A 21,364-nucleotide genomic window follows, 5' to 3' on the forward strand; every position below is an offset into this window, starting at 1 on the left:
GATAGGACAGGTATGAAATTTGAGATATATGAAGGGGTGGTGGTGTTGAGGGCTTTGTAGGTAAGGGTGAGTAATTTGAATTTGATTCTGCAGGACACAGAGAGCCATTGTAAGGATTTGCAAAGTGGTGCAGCAGAGATTGCAGTATTCAAGATGGGAGATAATGAGAGAATAGATGAGATGTTTGGCATCATTTTTAGTAAGAAAAGGGTGTATTCTGGCAATGGTTTTAAGGTAGAATCGACAGGACTGGGAGAGAGTCTGGACGTGAGGAATAAAGCAGAGAGTGGAGTCAAGTTTGACACCAAGGCTGCTGACTTGGGAGACAGAGGAAATTGTCAACACCACAGTGAGGGAGATTTGAGGGGAGGTTGTGAATCTCGCAGGTGGAAAGATAATAAGCTCTGTTTTGGATATGTTGAGCTTTAGGTAGTGTTGGAACATCCATGTGGAGTTAGCTGAAAGACAATTTGTTACACAAGATAGTACAGAAGGAGAGCGGTCAGGAGAAGAAATATAGATTTGGGTGTCGGCGTCGACATGGTTCAATGAAAAAGTGAAGGACCAAGAACAGAGCCTTGTGGCATCCCAACAGATTGTGGGAGTGGAGGGGAGGATGTGCCAGAGCTAGCAACACTAAAGGAACGGTTCGATAGGTAGGAAGTGAACCAGGAAAAAACTGTCATGAAGGGTGTGTATGAGAAGAGGGTGATCAACAGTGTCAAAATCAGCAGAGGTCCATGAGAAATGACCCTTAGACATTGCAGTAAGTAGATCATCAATCACTTTTTTGTGAGAGCAGTTTCACTGGAATGTTGGAGATGGAAGTCTAATTGCAGAGAATGGAATGAAAGGAGAGAAAGTGAAACAGGCGTTTGTACACTAATCTGTCAAGTAGTTTGGATGCAAAGGGGAGGAGAGAAAGAGGTTGATAGTTGGAAAGATAGGCTAGATCGAGAGATTTTTTTTTTAGAATTTGTGAGATGAGCGCATGTTTAAAGGAGGATGGAAATGTGCCAGTGAAGAGGGACAGGTTGAAGAGGTGAGTTAGAGGTGGGCATGCATTGCAGGAGAGGGAGCAGGGAAGTTGGGAGGGAATAGGGTCGAGGGGACAGGTTGTAGGGTGCGATGATGAAATGAGTGTAGAGACTTTGTCTTCAGTTACTGGAGAGAATGAATTGAGGGTGGATTAGGGAGTGTAGGTGAAGGTGGGTAGAGTTGGTGGAGTGTGTGGTATTTGCTGATGGAAATCTTAAAATGAATGATAAGTTGGCAGTGTTGAGGTTTCATAAAGTAGCTGTTTATATGTGCCTGACAGAGCCGGTGTGTAGGTGACTGAAGAATCTTAAGAACAGTGTTTTCCTGCTTGGATTATTCAGGAAACTGTACAGGGAACGTGGGAGTAATGCAAATACTCAGGCTCTAGAGTGCTGACAATTATATCTTTGTTCTGTCCACATCTTTATGCTGATCATTGAACATTGAGAATTTGTAATGCTAGTGTGAAGACATTAAAATTCAAATGTTTTCTTAAGTAGTATGTAAGCTTGTTAATGTTGCACCCAGTTCTATTATTTGCAGGTTTTACTGTTTGTATTGTCTGTTTTCTTCATAAACATTAAAGGAACTTTCCATCTGACAAATTATTGTAGATCAATGTGCTTTTGGCAATTAGATTAAGTCAGTGATTCATTTTGATCAGTCTGGTGCCTCTTAGGTAGCTTACACATTGTGCTGATCAGCATCCATGGTAATCCAAGTGTGAGCTGCGTTCATGTGGAGCGTTGAATGATCGCTTTGCTTGGACTCCAAGCCTCAGTGTTCTATTATTCTAGACCTCAATGTCTGTCTGCCATTGTTCTGGGAGTGCAAATACAGGTGACCTACAATAGAATGTATCTCATATCTGACAATCTGTTTACCTGAAATATATCTGCTCTACGTAGGAGAAATCATTTAATGGAGCCAAATCATTAGCAGTTAAAAATTACATTTGGGAAGGTTTTTAAAATGAGTATTGTCAGCATTCTGATCAAAGTTATTTTATGGCCAGCAAAGTATTTTTTCTACTTCATCTATTTAGGCAATATTGCTTGCAGTGCATTTATTTAGTGTTTTAGACCAGACCTGTGTATAATTCATAATAAACATTTGTTTATATAGCGTCTGCATATTCCGTAGCGCTTTAGAATTATAATTTTTCAGATCTATATATAGTTTTCCCCCTATATAATGCTTTGTTCTGACAAGAATCTTCACATAACACAGGAGTGAGAAAATAGAACTTGTTCTTTTTCTGTTTGTGTTCAGTTATGACAAAAAATAACCATGTTCGTAGACCGTGCATTTTTTCCTAACGATCAATAATCCTTAGTGTGTCTTCATCAAAAATCCCCCATAATTGCACATTTCCCGCGTTCCCTTCTGCATCTAGCAGATGAAAGCAGATTGCATCATTTCCCTGTTTGTTTCACCTTAAAAGTAGAAGTTTTTATGTGGTTATTAAAAAAACAAACCACCACCTCCCTTCTCCGCAGTATTTTGAGTTTACTTAAGCAAAAAAGAGCCAAAACAAAACACATAGGTATGTCTGGACACTGAGACAATGCTTCCAGTTGTAGGCATACATACTAGATATACCTGGAACAGGCGCCTCCTAAATATTATTGATCTGTTATTGTAATGCTCGCTATAAAATTTATTTTGTGGATTGTAAAATGAATGTCTGTTTCTGGGTGAATGTTTGACACTTGTCCTCTATAATCTCTTTTCAACTGCTACATGTTTTCTATGAAGGAGGAAGCTTCTGAGCCGCCATAGGTCAGTGCTCATTCTAGAGTACTGCATGTTCTGAGTCTGTGTTCTTGCATGCCTGCCTGTTTACTGCAAGGTTCACTTATAGAATGTATTCTTCGGTATAGGCTTTTTAATACAAAAATAATGAATAGACGGATTAAACAGAACCTTGAGCATTTTAGTGCACCTCTCTTGAAACTCCAGACAATAGCAGTGTTAATGCGGGGGATAGTATAAAAACTTCAAAAAAAACGGCATAGCGCAATGTAATATAATTACCATTTTCTGCACATGATCTAGGCTGATGTGCTCCATTTCAAGTCTCCTGTCCCACATTTACTACACTTGGCAGTAATTTACAAGATGGGTGATAGAGCAGTGAGACAGCCCCTATTATAGTATCTCTGAAGATGTATTCATATCCATTAACTTTTTTTTGTTTACATTTTTTTTATTACTATGCCACAAGCATTAGCAGGAAGTAATTATACTGATATCAAGGTGAACACTGGTGATGTACACTTTTTGTGGTTCAATTAACCTGCTAATCATTTACTTGCATGCTTTGTCTTTATGCAAACCATTTAAACTAAAGGAAGTCATTGACATAAGAACCATTGTACGCAATGCTTATAGCTGGTGGTGCTGTATATAGTCAAAGTGCATTAAAACACAGGGGTAGTATAGCATAATATAGTACAGCATAATAACTCTCAAAATGTGATGGTTATTTAATATGATATATTTAGTTTATATAAGTGAATACTGAGAAATATAATTATGAATTTCTTGTAGTTTATCCCATATCCAGTAACACTGAATGGCAGCAATATAAACGGTGGAGCTGTAGCTTCTTTTGCCGATGTAGGATGGGTTGCTGATGAGGAGGGAGACATATTTGCAAGATTCAGGTAAGTGCCACAGCAGTCTTGAGTGTGTCCACATATGCAACTGCGTACAGCAAATGAAACGACCGGTATAGCTACATTTTTAGGACAGGGTCAGGTAAAAAAAAAAGTGAAATTACAGGCCATGCCCCTCCATATCAATATCCACAATGCATTTTTATCAAGCAATCATGTCGTTCATTGTCTTCCTGTTCATTATGAGACGCACCTGCCTCCCAGCATGGCACCTTCTGTAGGGAGCGGAAAGACAGCACATAAACATTTTGTGATGTGTACATGGCTTTTATTTCAGGTGTGTTATTCAGCTCGGTTATACACAGCCTTCTAATATACCTTAATGTCAGACACTGGATTTACTCACTTTCTTTATTTTGTACTTTTGTGGGTGGTTAGATTATTTATGTACATCTTACTCTCAATCTTTACTTACATTTGAAATGTCTTGCAGGACACAGAATAATTTACACCACAACCAATCAATAGAGGATGAGGCGACACAATTTAACAGGCCATTAAGGAGACAAGTATCATTGCCTGTCCTGTTAAAGGAGGAGCCAGAGGTCAAACCCCACCCTGCAGCCAATGAAGAAGCTCTGCAAAAGATCAGTGCATTGGAAAATGAACTTGCCAACTTGAGAGCCCAGATAGCCAAAATTGTTACTTTCCAAGAGCAGCAGAATGTGACTGCAGGTATTTCAAAATAGTTTTACATTGTAAGTATGCTTCTGGATAATTTAATGCAGAATTAAGGCTAGTGACACACGGGTGCTATGAGTGCCTGCGTATATCTGCCCCTGGCAAGCAGTGATGCCCCCACCAATATCTGGCACACTAACGCCAACTCGGTCTATAATTGAAGAGGTATGTGGATGCACAAAGCCTCATGTGTCTCTAGCCTTAGACCAACTTCACTTTTCAGTAAATTTCTGACCAAACTGAATTTATTTTTATTTTTTTTCGGCAGAATCGCTTCCCTCCCCCCAGTCCCAGCTATTTTACATTTTCTGGATGTAATAGACACCCAGCGATGCTCTTCTACCAGAGCAAGTATACAAGCGCTTCACAACCAGCTGAGCATATGCAATGTCATCGTAAATCATTGTTCACCCTAGCATTTTGCATTGTTGGATGTCAGGCGAATGGGATGTGGGATGTGGTCAACAAAACCTGGCAGTCAGAATAGGAATCACATTAGCCATTTCAATCCTATGATATTGGGGATAAAGTGCAGGAAAGTGGGAGGGGCTTTGAGGGAGTCACCCAGCTGAAAAGCCTGTGGAAACTTGAAGTCCTTGTACACTTCTTTAATTTGAGAAGGAAAGGATTTGGTCTGAAAGGATTCAGTCAGAAGAGGTGGTGTTAATGAGAGCTAGAAGTTCATCATTTGTGATGTTATCCGTTAATACAATGAATAGTTTAAGGATAAGTCCTCATCTTGTGTTTTTTATTTTAACTCAAATTTGTATAGAATAATGAAACATATTTAATAGTGGGCTGCACACAATGCATCACTTGCACAGCATGTTGATTATAATTGGTTATATTCATATAACCAATCATAATTAACAATGACTGCATTTACATTTGGGGAATTATATATTTTACAGCCCATATGACTAACATTTACCAACCTGAACCACCTCACCTTGTTTCTCATTATGACAGTTTAAAAATATAAATAGATATTCATTAGAAAATGTTAGAAAGCATCAGAAGAAAACCGTATCCAGAGTGATTTATACATAATATAGCAGCCTGTACCTCATGTTCTCTGCATGCACAGCATTTCATAAGTATGGGCACAGTAATAGCAGAGCTATATGATATGTGCTTATCTACAAGCCGCAGACAAGTTCTAAGGATTCTCAACCAGTACCGTGAATAGGCCGCTATGTTCCAGAGTGCGCGTCTCAATCGCCATAGCGACCTGGTCACTGGGATTTATCCGGCCATTTCTATATTTTGTACAGACTATTTCTAGTTGATTTTTAATTTATCAATTATACACTCTTTGGGAGATTATATCTAAGAGGTACCTAGTAACAGGGTCTCAGCATCAGGTTGCCAGTCATATGCAGTTTTATGAAATACAGATGCTGCTGCATACTATAAGCACTAAGACCATATTTATACTAAGACCATATTTATACATAATTAGAGCCAGATATATATTAAACTCTGGAGTAATATAAACTCTTTTTTACATTTACTAGAATAAACATAAGGTTCTTAATGCACATGTTGCTCAAACTGTGGATGCCCATCTGCCACCTAAAGGTGACCTCTATCAGATATGTATCTACACTAGCAATTTATAATATGGGACTTACCCCATTTAGTGTCTCTGCATTACAAGTAGTATTGGTAGGGACCGGACTGCTCTGATTAAAAACCCCTAAGGATAGATGGGTGGTTTGCTGGGACAAAAAAAAGGCATTTGCAACCTTCAAAATATACAAAATTCCACGGTGGGATGGTCAAATACATTAAATGTGCTACATTACTGTGACTGAAAGTGCAATACACAATCCAAAATATAGATGCAGGTGTACATTATAATATAGATATATATAATCTATGTATATGTAGTCCCTCAGCACTACCTTATACATTGTGACTGAAACCATACCTCCCTCACCCGTAAATGTTGGTCTCTTGTGATAGCGCCTCATTTTCAGCTCACTGATTTCTTGTTATGGCGAGCTTGAGTGTGTTTATAAGTTTTGCTCACCTACCAGTGGCACCAAGAGAGTGAAGGCTTAAGAAGCGAATATGCCTCTTCAAGGCTGCCAGTAAGGAAACAATTGGCTATTTTTAACTCCCATATCACGCAACAGACAATTGAACGGTTTTCTTTATCACATCTTAGGTTCAAGTCCATCATCTTCTGTTGTTCCCGGTAGTGCTCCTCTTCCATCTGCAGCTGTGCCTCCACCTCCACCTCCACCTCCTCCACCTCCTGCTCTTCAGCGAAGTTTCTCTGCAATTGATCTTATTAAAGAGAGGAGAGGAAAGAAAAGCATCTCAGAATTAACTGTTCTAGATGGCACACCAAAGAAGCCTGAGATGCCAAACATGTTGGATGTCCTTAAAGACATGAATAGAGTAAAGTTACGCTCTGTGAAAAGGTAACTCATGTTAATCCATATTTATGTGATACTCTGGACTTATTTAAGATCTGGTTTATGTGTAACATTGGAATCATACACACACGTGTTTCTATATTCGTGGAGAGTGAGTGCTCATTGACTGTTTCCTTTTCAAGCAGTTTAGACTTCTTATCACTTGCTGTTGAATCAGTGGCACAGTGCTGGATTGTCAGGTACCTTGTGCTGTGAATTCTGTGTCATCCACATTGTGGTCAGCTAGGACATCTTATTATGTCTCCTTACATTCCTAGGAACGTATAGTGGATGGGATATACCTTTGGTGCAATTTAACTCATTTCTGCTTAATAAAATGATAGTACTTTAGGAGATATGACAGCCATCACTGAAAATATTACAGTTAAAATGATTTTCCCCAATTATGCTTCCTGTGTGTTAATACTGGACTGGAGAGGTACCACGATGCACAAATTTGTATTTGTAACTATTATTAAAGGGTAGCTCCCATTGAAAGCAAATCTCTCCCCCTCCACCAATAGCCTTTACAGTTATAGAATGGGCTGTGCCCCCATTCTACCTGCCCTATTCAGCACTGGCTGTAGAGAAAAGCAGAGGACTTCTGGTAGGCTCTCCCCTGCCTAACAATGACCGATCTGGACAAGACGCTGCCTGTCTGTGCCTGCCTGATTATTATGTGCTATATGTGATATCACAGTATAGTAGCGTCATATAGTGTGCCATCACATATAGCACATTACCATTTGACTGATATGGACATTTGTGTCTCCGTGGTGCTGCCCCCTGTCTCCGTATTGTGAGGTAGTCCTGTTCCCTCTTCTGCTATGTAACATCTCATCCAGCAATTAACAGAGTAGATAGGAGAGATCGAAGGCACAATTAGGTTTCCACTTTATATTGGGGGTTACCCTTCACATCAAGCGATAGGCATACTATCATTTTATCAAGCAGGACGAGACGGTTTTTAAATGGAAGGGAAATTAAACGTAAAATACAAGTTGCTATATGTAAAATATCCTAATATTCACAAATATATGTAAATGTATTGGGTTCTTATCAAAACTAAGGACAACATACTTTAGTCTGAAAGGACAGTAGAGAGCAATAGCTTGCACTTATCTGCATAGCAAATGTATATGACATTTTTTAAAAATCTCAGGTGTTGTCATGGTATGGAATCCTTTACATATGTATTTGTTCATATTAGTGGATCTTGTATATAAAGCAACTTGAATGATATTGAAGTTATCTCAGCTTGCTCTGAGCACTTCAGTCTGTGTGCTGTGCCTTGTGTGCTTGCTGCCGCTTCATTTTTATGGCTGTGTTCTCACTGACCAAGCAATGTTCTATAAAGTATTCTAATGGGAGGTGATTTATATGTGTTCTGTGCACACTAATGGTTTGACTTGGACAATTTAGTACTGTGAAGGGTTAAATATCTTATGTGTTCTTAGGGGGTCAGACATTGCACATTTCGGTTGATGCGATGTTTGCACATGTTAATTGTGAGGAATTGTTACAGAATTATGAGGGGGTGGGGGGGGGGGGTAAACAAATAGTGGAGAATCCTAAATTTGGCAGTAGTAACCACGGTGCTGCAGCCTCTGCTTGGACTCGGTGCTGTTCTGAAATGATCCGGTAGAAGGGGGACCATTAACTCTACGTTTCAGGCTGAAGCTGTCTAGTAGACTATTCCTTCCTCTGCACAGGATTAGCTGGTGATATTCTCATGAATGGCAAAGTCTTATTGCAGGACCAGTTCTCTTAGGAGTCAACATACCAAAAATATTTTAAGAAAACGTTTCCTCTCTGAGACACAATATGAAAGCATTCTGTTACTAGCACTTTCTATGCAGCCATACAGATGAAGTGCAGGGAAAATAACTTCACTTACTAAATAGTAATATAATAGAAAATTGCTGTTTTGTATAGTTAATGTGGTGGTTTATAAAGAAATGCACAGAGGATTCCAAGCGGTTTTATTCTCCTAATACAGTTCAGGGAGATAATTTGAATTGACACATGGATTAGTTATGAAGTTAGTTTGGCAGAATGTGCACATTTAGCAGTTACACGTACGCTAACACTGACAGACATTGTAATTGCGTTGCCCTTTTGTGAGAATTGTCTACAATTCAGTTCTATGCTGGTAATGTTATCCACCATTTCTTCATGAGAAGACTTTTAATAATCAACATTTTTGCATCTGTTCCTCTATCTTCTTACAGGACACCTGAAGAGCTAAAATGTAAACAAAGTGACCCATCTGACCCAGCAACACTCATTGCAGAAGCACTAAAGAAAAAGTTTGCTTACAGATATCGAAGCGATAGCCATGGGGAATCTGAAAAAAGTCTGCCTAAAATAGAACACAAGAAGGTTATAGAAACTCCTTTGGTATGTGCAGAATAATATAAATATAATCTTTATGGAATGTGGGAACTTAACGATTTTTGTGTATATTGTAATTTTAAAGTAAACTGATTACTGCATTCTATAATTGGAGCAAAGCTGATTCTATGAAATTAGAGACATTGAAGCTTCTGTGCAGAATTGATGTTCTAGATCCACTAAATGCAGCATAGTCTCTGATGTCGGCATGCAATGGGGAAAGGAGGTTGGGTGCACAGTGGAAACCCTCTTAATAAACGGATTTGTCTGAAGAAGCAAAACGTAGGGGTGGCGATTCACCATGCAATATAACATATCAAAAAGAATGCTTTGTGTTTAGATCTAGAGCATAAGTATCCTGCAATTCTGGTAAGAAAATATAGAGCTGTGGGTGTTCTGGCTATCTCTGTAAACTAAAGAAATGCAGGTTGTGTGTGCTGTGGCATTGCCTCTTCCAGAAGTGACACAGTACTATTCTCCCTCAATAAGGTCACTCAGCTGATGGTTGAAAACCCTATCGCAGGTGTCATTGCACAATGTCACATAAATGCTTTTCTCTTTCATCCAGTCTGGGGGACACTGCTTACCATGGGTTGTGGAGTGGAGCACAGGAGTTGGCAACTAGCTTGTTAAGTTTAGCACTGCTGACAGACCCCTCCTCTCTACAATCCCCCTGCCCCTTCCTGTTCAGTTAATTAAAAAGCCCAAGGAGAAAAGGCCAATCAAACAAGAACACACAGAAGAAAAGCAGAAGGGAGGGATCGCAGTGTCCCCCAGACGGAATCAGAGAAACGGATTTAACGTAAGTACATAAATCCTCTTTTCTCTTTCATCCAGCCTGGGGGACACTGCTTACCATGGGGACGTTCTAAAGCAGCCCCCTAAGGGTGGGACCACTCTGAAAGCCCCGCTCGTAGTGCAATACGAGCAAAATTTGCATCCGCAGATGCAATTACATTAAACTGATAAAATTTTGTAAAGGTGTGGACAGAGGACCAGGTGGCTGCCCTGCAAAGCTGGTCTGCAGAAGCCCCATTTCTCGCTGCCCATGACGCCCCTACTGATCTGGTTGAATGGGCCGTAAGTCTCTCTGGCACAGGACGGTTAGCCTTTATGTAAGCTTGCTTAATGGTTGCCGTAATCCATCTTGTAATGGACTGTTTTGAGGCTGGCCAGCCTCTTTTATTAGAATCATAGAGAACAAACAGAGAATCTGTACGTCTAATCTGAGAAATTCTTTTGACATAAATGCGGAGAGCCCTAACCACATCTAACTTTTCCATAGACTGTTGATCAGAATGGGAAGTAGATGAAAAGACCAGAACTACAATTTCCTGGTTCAGATGGAAAGCCGAAACTACTTTAGGAACGAAGGAAGGGAGGGTTCTCAACACCGCTCTGTCCTCGTGGAAAACCAGATATGGTTCCCGGCAAGACAGAGCTCCCAATTCTGAAACCCTACATGCAGATGCAATAGTTAAAAGAAAGACGACCTTCCATGTAAGACACCTAAAATCAAGGAGGTAAGGAGGTCCCCCGAAAGGGCTGACGAAAGGAGCTGACCCGAGGGTTCCGGCCCCTACTAGAGAATATTGTGTATTAGTACTAATATGTATTATTAGTACTAATATGTGTATTAGTACTGCTAGTGTTTTTTTTATTTTATATTCACTTAATTTTATTTTATTAGATTCCTTTTTTAATAGGAAGCTCTTCTTTTGGTGGCAGACAGGGAAGTGTGTTCTATTATAGAGAACACACTTCCAGAACAGCAGCGCAGGCACTGCTCTGTCAGATGAGAGCCAGAGGCTGCGCAAACCCAGCATATTCAAGCCCCACTGACAGAGGAACCGGCCTGGGTGGCCTCCCTGACACAGTTTCCTCTTTAGCACAGATGATATCACAATCTACTCAGTTGCTATCTAGTGTGGCAGCCTCGGCGGCTAATAATGCTAGTTCATTGGACCTCCCTGCTACCACAGGTTCTATTGGAACGTCTATACCAGGACCTTCCTCATTGCTTACGAACCAGGCCCCTGTTCCCACAGAACCGGCATGGTCCGCAGCATCTATAAAGGGTTTGGACAAACTTAAACCAGTTACTTGAATCCCCAAACACCCCGCCTGCTAAAAGGAAGCGGACTAGATCTGCTAATCCCCTTATGGTCCTTTCAGACTCAGAGGGGTTTTCAGAGGAGGAGGGGGAAATAAATTCTGATCCTGACCAGGTTCAACCTTTGGAACAGAAAGAGAACACTAAAAACCAATTTATAAATGATTTGGTTTTAGCGGTGAGACAGGCGTTGGACCTCCCAGAACCGGAGGATCCTACCCCTAGAGACAGAAGTCTGTTTAAGAAGGCCAAGAGGAAGGCTATCCGTTTTCCCCCTTCTGTAGAACTCGGAGATATTGCAGAGGGAGCCTGGAAACAGCCTGATAAACGGCTCTCTGTTCCCAGGAGATTCTCTTCCCTGTATCCATTGCAGGAGGAAGACGTGGCTCGCTGGGAGAGTATTCCGAAGGTAGATATTCCAGTAGCCCGTTTGGCCAGACACACTTTACTACCAGTCCCAGGTTCAGCAACTCTGCAAGATGCCACTGATCGCAGAGTGGAATCACAGCTGAAATCTATATTTGTGGCAGCGGGTTCTTCCTTTAGGCCCACATTTGCTTCAGCTTGGGTTGCTAAAGCCATGGAAACATGGGCAGACCAACTGGCAGAGGTCTTACAGGACTCTGATTTACTTCCCCTGGCTTTACATTTGAAAGAGGCATCAGGGTACCTTTATGAGGCGGCCCAGAACTCAGCGTCTGTGTCCTCCTCTATTCAAGCTGCATCCATTTCAGCTAGAAGAACGTTATGGCTGAAATCCTGGGAAGGAGATTCGGAATCAAAAAAGTCCGTTGAAACCATTCCTTTTTCAGCAGCAGGTTTGTTCGGCCCGGAATTGGATACTATGATCTCACAGGCAACAGGGGGCAAAAGCACTTCCTTGCCGGTATTCTCTAGTAGGGGCCGGAACCCTCGGGTCAGCTCCTTTCGTCAGCCCTTTCGCGGGACCTCCTTACCTCCTTGATTTTAGGTGTCTTACATGGAAGGTCGTCTTTCTTTTAACTATTGCATCTGCACGTAGGGTTTCAGAATTGGGAGCTCTGTCTTGCCGGGAACCATATCTGGTTTTCCACGAGGACAGAGCGGTGTTGAGAACCCTCCCTTCCTTCGTTCCTAAAGTAGTTTCGGCTTTCCATCTGAACCAGGAAATTGTAGTTCTGGTCTTTTCATCTACTTCCCATTCTGATCAACAGTCTATGGAAAAGTTAGATGTGGTTAGGGCTCTCCGCATTTATGTCAAAAGAATTTCTCAGATTAGACGTACAGATTCTCTGTTTGTTCTCTATGATTCTAATAAAAGAGGCTGGCCAGCCTCAAAACAGTCCATTACAAGATGGATTACGGCAACCATTAAGCAAGCTTACATAAAGGCTAACCGTCCTGTGCCAGAGAGACTTACGGCCCATTCAACCAGATCAGTAGGGGCGTCATGGGCAGCGAGAAATGGGGCTTCTGCAGACCAGCTTTGCAGGGCAGCCACCTGGTCCTCTGTCCACACCTTTACAAAATTTTATCAGTTTAATGTATTTGCATCTGCAGATGCAAATTTTGCTCGTATTGCACTACGAGCGGGGCTTTCAGAGTGGTCCCACCCTTAGGGGGCTGCTTTAGAACGTCCCCATGGTAAGCAGTGTCCCCCAGGCTGGATGAAAGAGAAAAGAGGATTTATGTACTTACGTTAAATCCATTTCTCTGATTCCGTCTGGGGGACACTGCGATCCCTCCCTTCTGCTTTTCTTCTGTGTGTTCTTGTTTGATTGGCCTTTTCTCCTTGGGCTTTTTAATCAACTGAACAGGAAGGGGCAGGGGGATTGTAGAGGGGAGGGGTCTGTCAGCAGTGCTAAACTTAACTAGCTAGTTGCCAACTCCCGTGCTCCTCTCCACAACCCATGGTAAGCAGTGTCCCGCAGACGGAATCAGAGAAACGAATTTAACTTAAGTACATAAATCCTCTTTTTTGGGTTCAGTGCTGGTGACTGAGAATGCAGTGTGATGCTCCTCAAATCATTGGGCCCAGCATAACGGAACCACCAGTACCCCTCACTGTTAGAAATAAGCGCTTGTGGCTGTAGGGTTTGTTCAGATTGGCACCACACGTGTACTCATCTGTTTGTCAAAAATATGACAGATGAATCTGAACCTACTGCCTTGCTCAACTATGATATCCTGTTTCTTGGAGTTCTTGTTGGATTGTTTTTTGATGGAATGGACTGTCTGTGCCAATTAATCTGTGGTTTCTCGCCTGTCTTGCATTGCATTTGAACTAATGCACAGATATCGCAGTCCTGGAGTAGGTGGTGCTTCCAGTAACTATTGCCCTTGCCCTGTTGCTAGTGGTGTTTTTCCCTTTGAGTTTTATGCTGACATCGACTTAGACACCATTGCTTGTGAAACATTAGCAAGTAGAGCTGTCTTTGACATGGAAACATTCAACAAACGTACCCCGACTATCCCCCCTCTATCAAAATCATTAAGATCTCTGGATGCTGCCATGCTAACCAATAATTCTAGGCAATTAGGGCAGTCCATCATATTTATATATGACCCTAAACTGTGCTGGGATGTTGTTTGCTTAATTAACACATGAACACTTGCTTTCAGTATACTTGGTGTCCCTAATTTACCCAGGTCTTTCCATTTTTGTCCATCATCTGTATTTGTCACCTGTGTCCTCTTGTACAGGTTTTGTTAGGTTATTTTGTCTACAATAGGAAGTGCTATGGACCATGTTGAATTATATACACACTATAACTTTTACATTTATTGATACATATTTATTTTCTTTTTCAGTTTGGACCCCATATGCTGAAATCAACAGGGAAAATGAAGAGCCTTATTGAATCAACAAATCCATGCACAGAATTGTTATAGCAGAGAATCAATCACCTGTAATCTACAGTAATGTCCCTTAAGGGAACTTGTGAACGGTTCACAATCAATGTAACACTAACTCTTGCTATACAGAATTGTTTTAGTGCTTAATAATTAAGTGCTAGTTGTACTAGTAATATATATTTGCAGATTTTGGTTTTACTGGTACTATTTAAGCGATAAGATATACACTGTTCCTGTTACGATAGGGGAGCGAACTTTCCTGTAGATATTTTGTTTGGACAGATGTCTTTCCTTTTAAAATAAGGCACTTTGTGAGGTGAAGTCTTAAGAAGTGTATTGAAGACGCTTAAACATTTTAGGAGATATGTGGCTGTGTACAAGTCATTGAATCTGGATTTTAGAGGATAGTGAAAAGGAATAATTTATATATGGCCTTTCTCCAAAAAAGGCAGAAAGTCTTGAACCACATATATGTATTGTGGAAACTCTGGAAGTATCCAAACAATGATCACTTCTAAACACATACTTGGGGTATAGTTTATTTGTTTTCCCCAACAAAATCCATTACTCTTCGCAATCCAACGCTAGACATAGTGGTGTTTTGCCTGCCGGTTCTGTTACACATCTTATGTATTAGGTTACATATCTATATAAATGAGAAAATACAGCAGTATTTGTTTTAAATAGCAATGCAGGAACCCTGATGTGTTGTTAGATTAACCTTGTTATAATGTAACACATTACCTGCATAGTCTTGTTTTAGTTTAAGGTCTTCTATCAAATGTTTTTCTCAACATCATATCCTGATTTTGATCTGTCATTTTCATTGTGTCCATGTAAAATTGGTCCTCACATCCCCATAGGCTGCACATGATACATTGGGGTCTGAACGTCCTCTTGGTGGCCCGGCCCAGGATTTACCTAAAATAGGTATGTTTCCACAGGTGAAACCTAACAATGCCAGACCTGTAGCTGGGCTTTCTAGGGGATGGAGATACGAGTAGGGATATCACACATGGTCTATAACACTATATGAGGTAGGAAATCCCTTACATGTACACATAGAAATACCAGCAATGTTCACAAAGTTATATAGGATATTGTTTTCTATTTGTTTTTGTCTACTGCTATTTGATGCCTATCCATTGGTGACACTTATACCAATTTCAAGCCATTTAAATGTATTATATTAAGGGCTTAAAACCTTTTTAAAATATCCAAAACACAAACATCTGTTTTCTGCCTACTGTATTTTACAGGTTCATTTATCTGTTGTTGGGTAAAGGGAACAGATACACAAAACATTGACACGTAGTTTGATGTGGCCGATCTCAGAACTCTTATAATAATCACACATGTCGCCATATCTATTGAATGATTACATCCCATAATAAACACTTCTGTTATACTTCTTTTCTATCATGGAACATTTGTTACTGTATGAAATGTGAATGATACATATCAGTGTAAAACCAATACTTATCTTATTCTTAGCTGCTTAGAGACTTGTTCTATTGAAATACAATACAAATAGATATTGTTTTGGGTCCTCCAGACTATTACACCAGGCTGCAGCTCAGTCCAGTAAAGCCAAGGTGTCATCATGTCACCTGTGTGTTCCAAGTAATGTCAGATTGGGCGTTCTACATGGGAAACCGCACACAACTAATGTACTATGAGTTAAGGAAAGCAAAAGTAGGATGTGCCATTAAAAATGTGCATTGTGCGCAAAGATAACTGCTCCCTAATGGTAATACTATTGGGGAATGTTAGTGAGCACCATTAGGTCCATATACCCAATGTATTACATATAATGGCTGCAATGTTTGCTAAATAGGGTGATACCAGTCACTATAAGCAGGTTGTATTCTGAAAAGCTGGGTCTGAAACCGTATGTACTGCCACCCTTTTAAATGTAATTCAAAGTACCTCAGCACATAACCTAAATTTATTCCTATATTTATTTATTTAATGAACATGCTGGGGAGCTTGGCAAACATTTAAAGGGGTTGTGTAATAAAACCGTTACAGACCAGTAAAGTGTTTAGAAACTCTGATGTAATAAAGGCTTTATGAGGGTGGTATTTGGAGTTTAGTAGAGAGATGTGTAAAAGAAGGTGTTGTATGTTACCAGGAAGGACTAATGGATGTGGAGCAATATAAGTAACTTGCTTGCAAGATGGTGCATATACCTGATAATAGTATAGTGGGTCTTATGATATGTAATTACAGATGCAGCAATAACATGACTCAGCTTGAAGATAAAACATTGAAGTCCCCACTGGCATATTAACAAATGTGCGCATTTAAATTATAGCCTGAAAACTATTACGCTTGAACTGAATACATCCGTATATATGAGCTATGGAATTAAATGAGTAAGAAAATAGCCCCTTGGGAGTATAACGTTCCCTGTAATGGTACTTATGGATGTATATTGCAGTGATTATGGGCAGCAGGTGATTGATAGATTACAGACTTCTGTTGAGGGAATTGCAAAATATTGTATACATGGAGTGGTGAAATTAATTACATGGTATTAAAACTTTTTGACTTATTTAAGTGTTAACATAGTAACACTGAAAGCACTTGGATATATTTTCCCTAACTTGCAGCGTTACTGTTATCTTTAGCGTAAGTACAGAATTGCCTTTTCGTTATACTGCAGAAAAGATGTGGAGTGTTGTAAAATCGTGCACATTTATACTTAAACACTGTTATACATTTTACATATTTCTTCCATGCTAAAACATTGCAGAAACTAGTGCTAGTTGCATTAGAACAGTGGTTGTAAACCCTTCATGTCTACACCTCATTTCAGTTTTGGTAAATGTTTAAATATTACATTATATTGTGGGGGGGGGGGGGGAGAGAGATGTTCCTGGGCACCTGCCTTGGACCTCAGAGTGTCATTGACAGCCAGCTTCTGGGTATGAGCTTGTGAATATCAGCACTGGGACCACCAGCTGCCAAAGTAAATTTACCATTGGCAGTCGGCAGCAGGTTAATATACAAAATAAATACTGTAATGCTTTGTGCTGATACTTTGGATAAAGTTGTGTTTTCAGTATATGCTTTGGAGGGATGAGAGATTCTCACTTCATAAAGTCAAAACACTGCGTGACCCAACATGATCATCAGCCTGGCTGATGACTTGTTACAGGTAATAGAATCTAGCAGCCGCATGGACATGAATGAAGCGGTGTGTAAAAGATCTTCTGTATATACAGTAGGTTGTGGTGTTTGAACTATAGACTTATTTTTTGTTTCCCCACAAAATGTAAACTATAAAACTCAGATTGTAATAACTCTAATAAAGGCATCTCCCAGCCTGGTGGAACTGTGCTGGAAAATGTGTAAATGCAAAGATTGCAGCAGAGCCAAGTTCTTGCTGAGGAAATGAAAATTTCTCTCCACTCAAAGCACCTTAAACTTAAACCTCTTAGATCCCGTTGCACACAGTTTGGTTACAATGGCTTAATTGTTCAAAAGCTTATGTATGATTAAATCACTGGTAGTATAAAGATGCCTTTCATATCAATCTCAGAAAACATATTTTCAGTGCACTTAAAGGTTTATTATATTAAGTAAACATTAAAAGAACTTAACTCGTGGAAGTAACACATAAATAATTGGTACCAAATATCTATTTTGAGAGGAAAATTGTAGTTAAAATACCATTTCATGTGACCTGCACAACGTGTGCACCCCATTCACATAACAAGCTGATTTAATAACTTTCTATGGTTTTTACAGTGAAAATAAATAAATATTTTTGTGTCTCACTGGTAGATCAGATAAATGAATGGGTTAAATGGCCTCTAGCAATATAGCCGATTGCCGAATAAGTCAAACTTGTATATGAACTGGTTTGGAGCACATGTTTATATACAGATGACCAGTTGTTTGTTTATTGCTGGCACTTTATAAAACACTACAGTTTGTGATTTTACTTTTACAGGAAAAGAAACTGGAATATTTTTACATATTTTCTTTCACACATTTAGTATTATGTATATTGAGCTTTGTATAGACTGTATAATTTGAACACTGTATGTATGGATTACAGGTACCATGTAGTTTGAAACAATAAAATATTGCAGACTTCATATAATCTGAGTGATTGGAAAAATTTTGTACAACTTGTGAAAGTGTTTTAATTTAGACCAGACAATGTGAAAGCAACAGGGGGGGGGGGGGGGGTGTTATAATTTTTATATATTTATATTTTAATGTGGAGACAATTATGCCATGTTTTGAAGGGGGTTTCAAACAATCGATGCAAACTGTGCCTGGAGCTTCTCAGGAAGGAAGTTTCACGGAACACTAAGACAATGTAGCTCATACTCCTCCATTCCATTTAATTCAGACTGGTCTTACACTGTTCACTTCTGGAGAACTGCTGCTATTTATCCAGGGCCCTCTGCCTCCCATGTAGTCCTGTAGTGGGGTCTGTATTGTATGTGGCAGATGATAAGATGGTCACGGCTCCTGTCTAATTAGCTATAGTACATATCCACAGAGCTGGCATTTGTGATTTTTTCTCTCTAGTCATGTTGACAGCTCTCTAATACAATCTGTCATCGGGGTTCCAGCATAAGCTGAATACAACTACTGGTGGGAGTTCCAGTGTGGGATCCCTACTGAAGGACTACTTTGGGGATAAAGTAGCAGGGGTTGTACAAAAGAAGGAAATCTCAAAGCGCTCTCAAAATCCAGTCACCGCATCTTAAACAAAAAAAGAGGCCTTGCACTCACCATGTCCTTATTAAAGACAACTGAACTATTAGCACGTGCATTCAAGTCTCATCTGCTGCCTCTTTCATTATAACCGTTGATAACAGGCATACTTCATTTAATTCTATTCGGCATGTGTCCATTAGCTAATCACTTAGTAATGCTGTCATTGCACTGGAGGCCTGTTTCTTCCAGGACTTCTTTCAAAAGCCTTAGTCCTTAACAATACAGCACCCGCCTGATCCTCTCTTCTTGTGTCTTACATCTTCCCCCATCTGCCAATGATTATTTAAAAAATATATTGAGGAATCTAAAAGTGTGTTTAAAATGGTCTTTGATAGAATGACTACCAAATGTTACTCTTCTATTTTAAAAGTGCTTAGAATATAAAAATGTCCATTTTGGATCTTAAACGTATTTCTCTAGAAAACGTGGGAGGAAATTACGTTTTTATAGTTATTCTCTATTCACTTCAGCTAACTGTACATTGTAAAATGTAGACAATTAAAACCACACCCATGTTTAATCCTTGTTGGAAGAGGCCAAAACAATGGCAACAGAATATGGAGGACAATTCTAAAGGAAAAATTGCAGTTACTCCTCTTTTATAGACTTATCCCATGAGAAAGGAAGGATTATATTGGTTTCTGAGCAGCAACATGTCTAAGTAGTCACAACATCAAAGATGCACCACCACTTTGATAAAGAGAAAAGTATAACTTTGCATACTGTTTGGGCCGCATGAACCATTCAACTCTCTTTTTCTTGGAGTCCCTATACTAGGGTTTTATTTTACTGTGGAGGGGGCTGTGGTCATACCAGGCTGGCAATTTCATATTGTACAAAAAAAGTCTTAAAAAAGGGCCATTTAAAGTTTGTGGGTTTTTTTGTTTGTATATGTGTATATATATATATATATATATTTTTTTTCTTTATTGAATACTGTGGTTGTCAATATAAACTGGTACAATAAATTCATTAACAAATATTTAGATATAGAAACCATTGAATATTAACAAAATAACATTAGGAACACCAGAGCATTCCCTTTAATATAAAACATAAGAATAATTTAGAGCCAGAGACCAGAATCTGAGAAGTGACTTGCAGGTGATAGGAAGGGAAGGAGTTTAGGCACTCTGGATGGATAGGAGAGATTGGAATTTAAGGAATGACATGACTATATAGATGCAACCACCTGAACCTTATGGACATGAAAACTGACCTTTGTCAATGGATAATATTTAATAGTTTAATAGTTATAATAGTTTGAGGCGCAGAGGATCTCAAATTGAAATAAATGCCTACCAAAAGTCCTTACTCCTCCAGCAGACCTAAGGAAATGCTGCAGCTAGATATAGCTCAAGAGCTCCTGTTCCTTATGAGGGTATTTTACCTCTTCAGGAACCAAGTTACCTGGGCAGATGCAGGTGTCATAAAACTATCTTCTGAAAGTCTCCTGAAAGAGGCCAGGAGGGAAGTCTAGATTGAGCAAAATGGGGACTAAAAGGGAAATTTGTTTCAAGCATCAAGTGGGGGACCTATAGTTGGGTATTTTGGAAAGCCATAAATAAGATGTGTAGTGGGGGTTCCAGAGTAGAGTAACATGTAACTGATGAATGCAGGAAAATAGTGCAAAGTAGGCAGAGCACTGCAAAATAAGCAACGTTATTTTTTTTTTTTTAAAGTTTTATTTTTGCAAGGTCATAATAACAAAAGAACGGTCAGCAAAGTGAATACACTTAAGACAATAATAAAGCGAAAATCACAGCAGGTTATCGAATCTACGACCAGCGTAGAGCATGTAAGACATTAAGTCAACCGAACTATTAAACTAAGAAGTAACAAATGACCTGAGTTTTGTAAAAGGAATAAACGAGAAAAGAGAGTGGACAGAAAAAGGAGCAAAAGAAGAGAAAGAAAAAAGAAAGAAGGTAAGAGGTGACTAGATCCAGTGAAGGAGGAGGGAGAGGTCCTAAGAAGAGCTGTGATATTAGAATTGGATTATAAAAAAGGTGGACACGCCTGAGAGTGTAATAACCACAGGTCCCAAACCCTGGTGAAGGCTTTCGAGGTATTCCGAATAATACTGGTCATATATTCCATCCGTTGCGTTTGCCAGACTATTAATTATAGACTGCATGAAGGGAGGGGATTGCGTGCGCTAATCTGCCGCTATTTGGCAAGTCGCTGCCGAGACAATGTGTCTGATCAATTTGTGTTGATGTCGGGTTACCGAGGGAGCCCCCACAGGGAGAAGAAAAAAAATGTAGGTTCCAGTGGTATGTCCACCTGGAGGATTGAATTAATCAAGTCTCTAATCTCAACCCAGAAGCCTGACAGTTTTTGGCACAACCACCAAATGTGGAGGACTGTGCCCTCATGGGAGCACCCTCGCCAGCACCGATCAGACGAGTCAGGAAGAATTTTGGACAGGCGCGAAGGCACATAGTACCATC

At 39.8% G+C, this 21,364-nt stretch overlaps 1 protein-coding gene across 2 annotated transcripts in view; it reads left to right on the forward strand.

The window, feature by feature from the left end:
• Window positions 1–18,282, forward strand: part of MTFR1 (mitochondrial fission regulator 1) — a 35,995-nt gene extending 17,713 nt beyond the window's left edge. For both annotated transcript variants that reach the window (XM_075213582.1, XM_075213583.1), the window contains 5 exons: window positions 3,592–3,707; window positions 4,153–4,394; window positions 6,574–6,832; window positions 9,058–9,226; window positions 14,124–18,282. In XM_075213582.1, coding sequence (XP_075069683.1) covers window positions 3,592–3,707; window positions 4,153–4,394; window positions 6,574–6,832; window positions 9,058–9,226; window positions 14,124–14,204 — 867 coding nt within the window. In that variant the 3' untranslated portion in view covers window positions 14,205–18,282. The remainder of the gene's footprint in view (window positions 1–3,591; window positions 3,708–4,152; window positions 4,395–6,573; window positions 6,833–9,057; window positions 9,227–14,123) is intronic.
• The last annotated feature ends 3,082 nt before the right edge of the window (window positions 18,283–21,364 follow it).

This window comes from Mixophyes fleayi, chromosome 5 (assembly GCF_038048845.1).
Source record: "Mixophyes fleayi isolate aMixFle1 chromosome 5, aMixFle1.hap1, whole genome shotgun sequence".
Taxonomy (NCBI): domain Eukaryota; kingdom Metazoa; phylum Chordata; class Amphibia; order Anura; family Limnodynastidae; genus Mixophyes; species Mixophyes fleayi.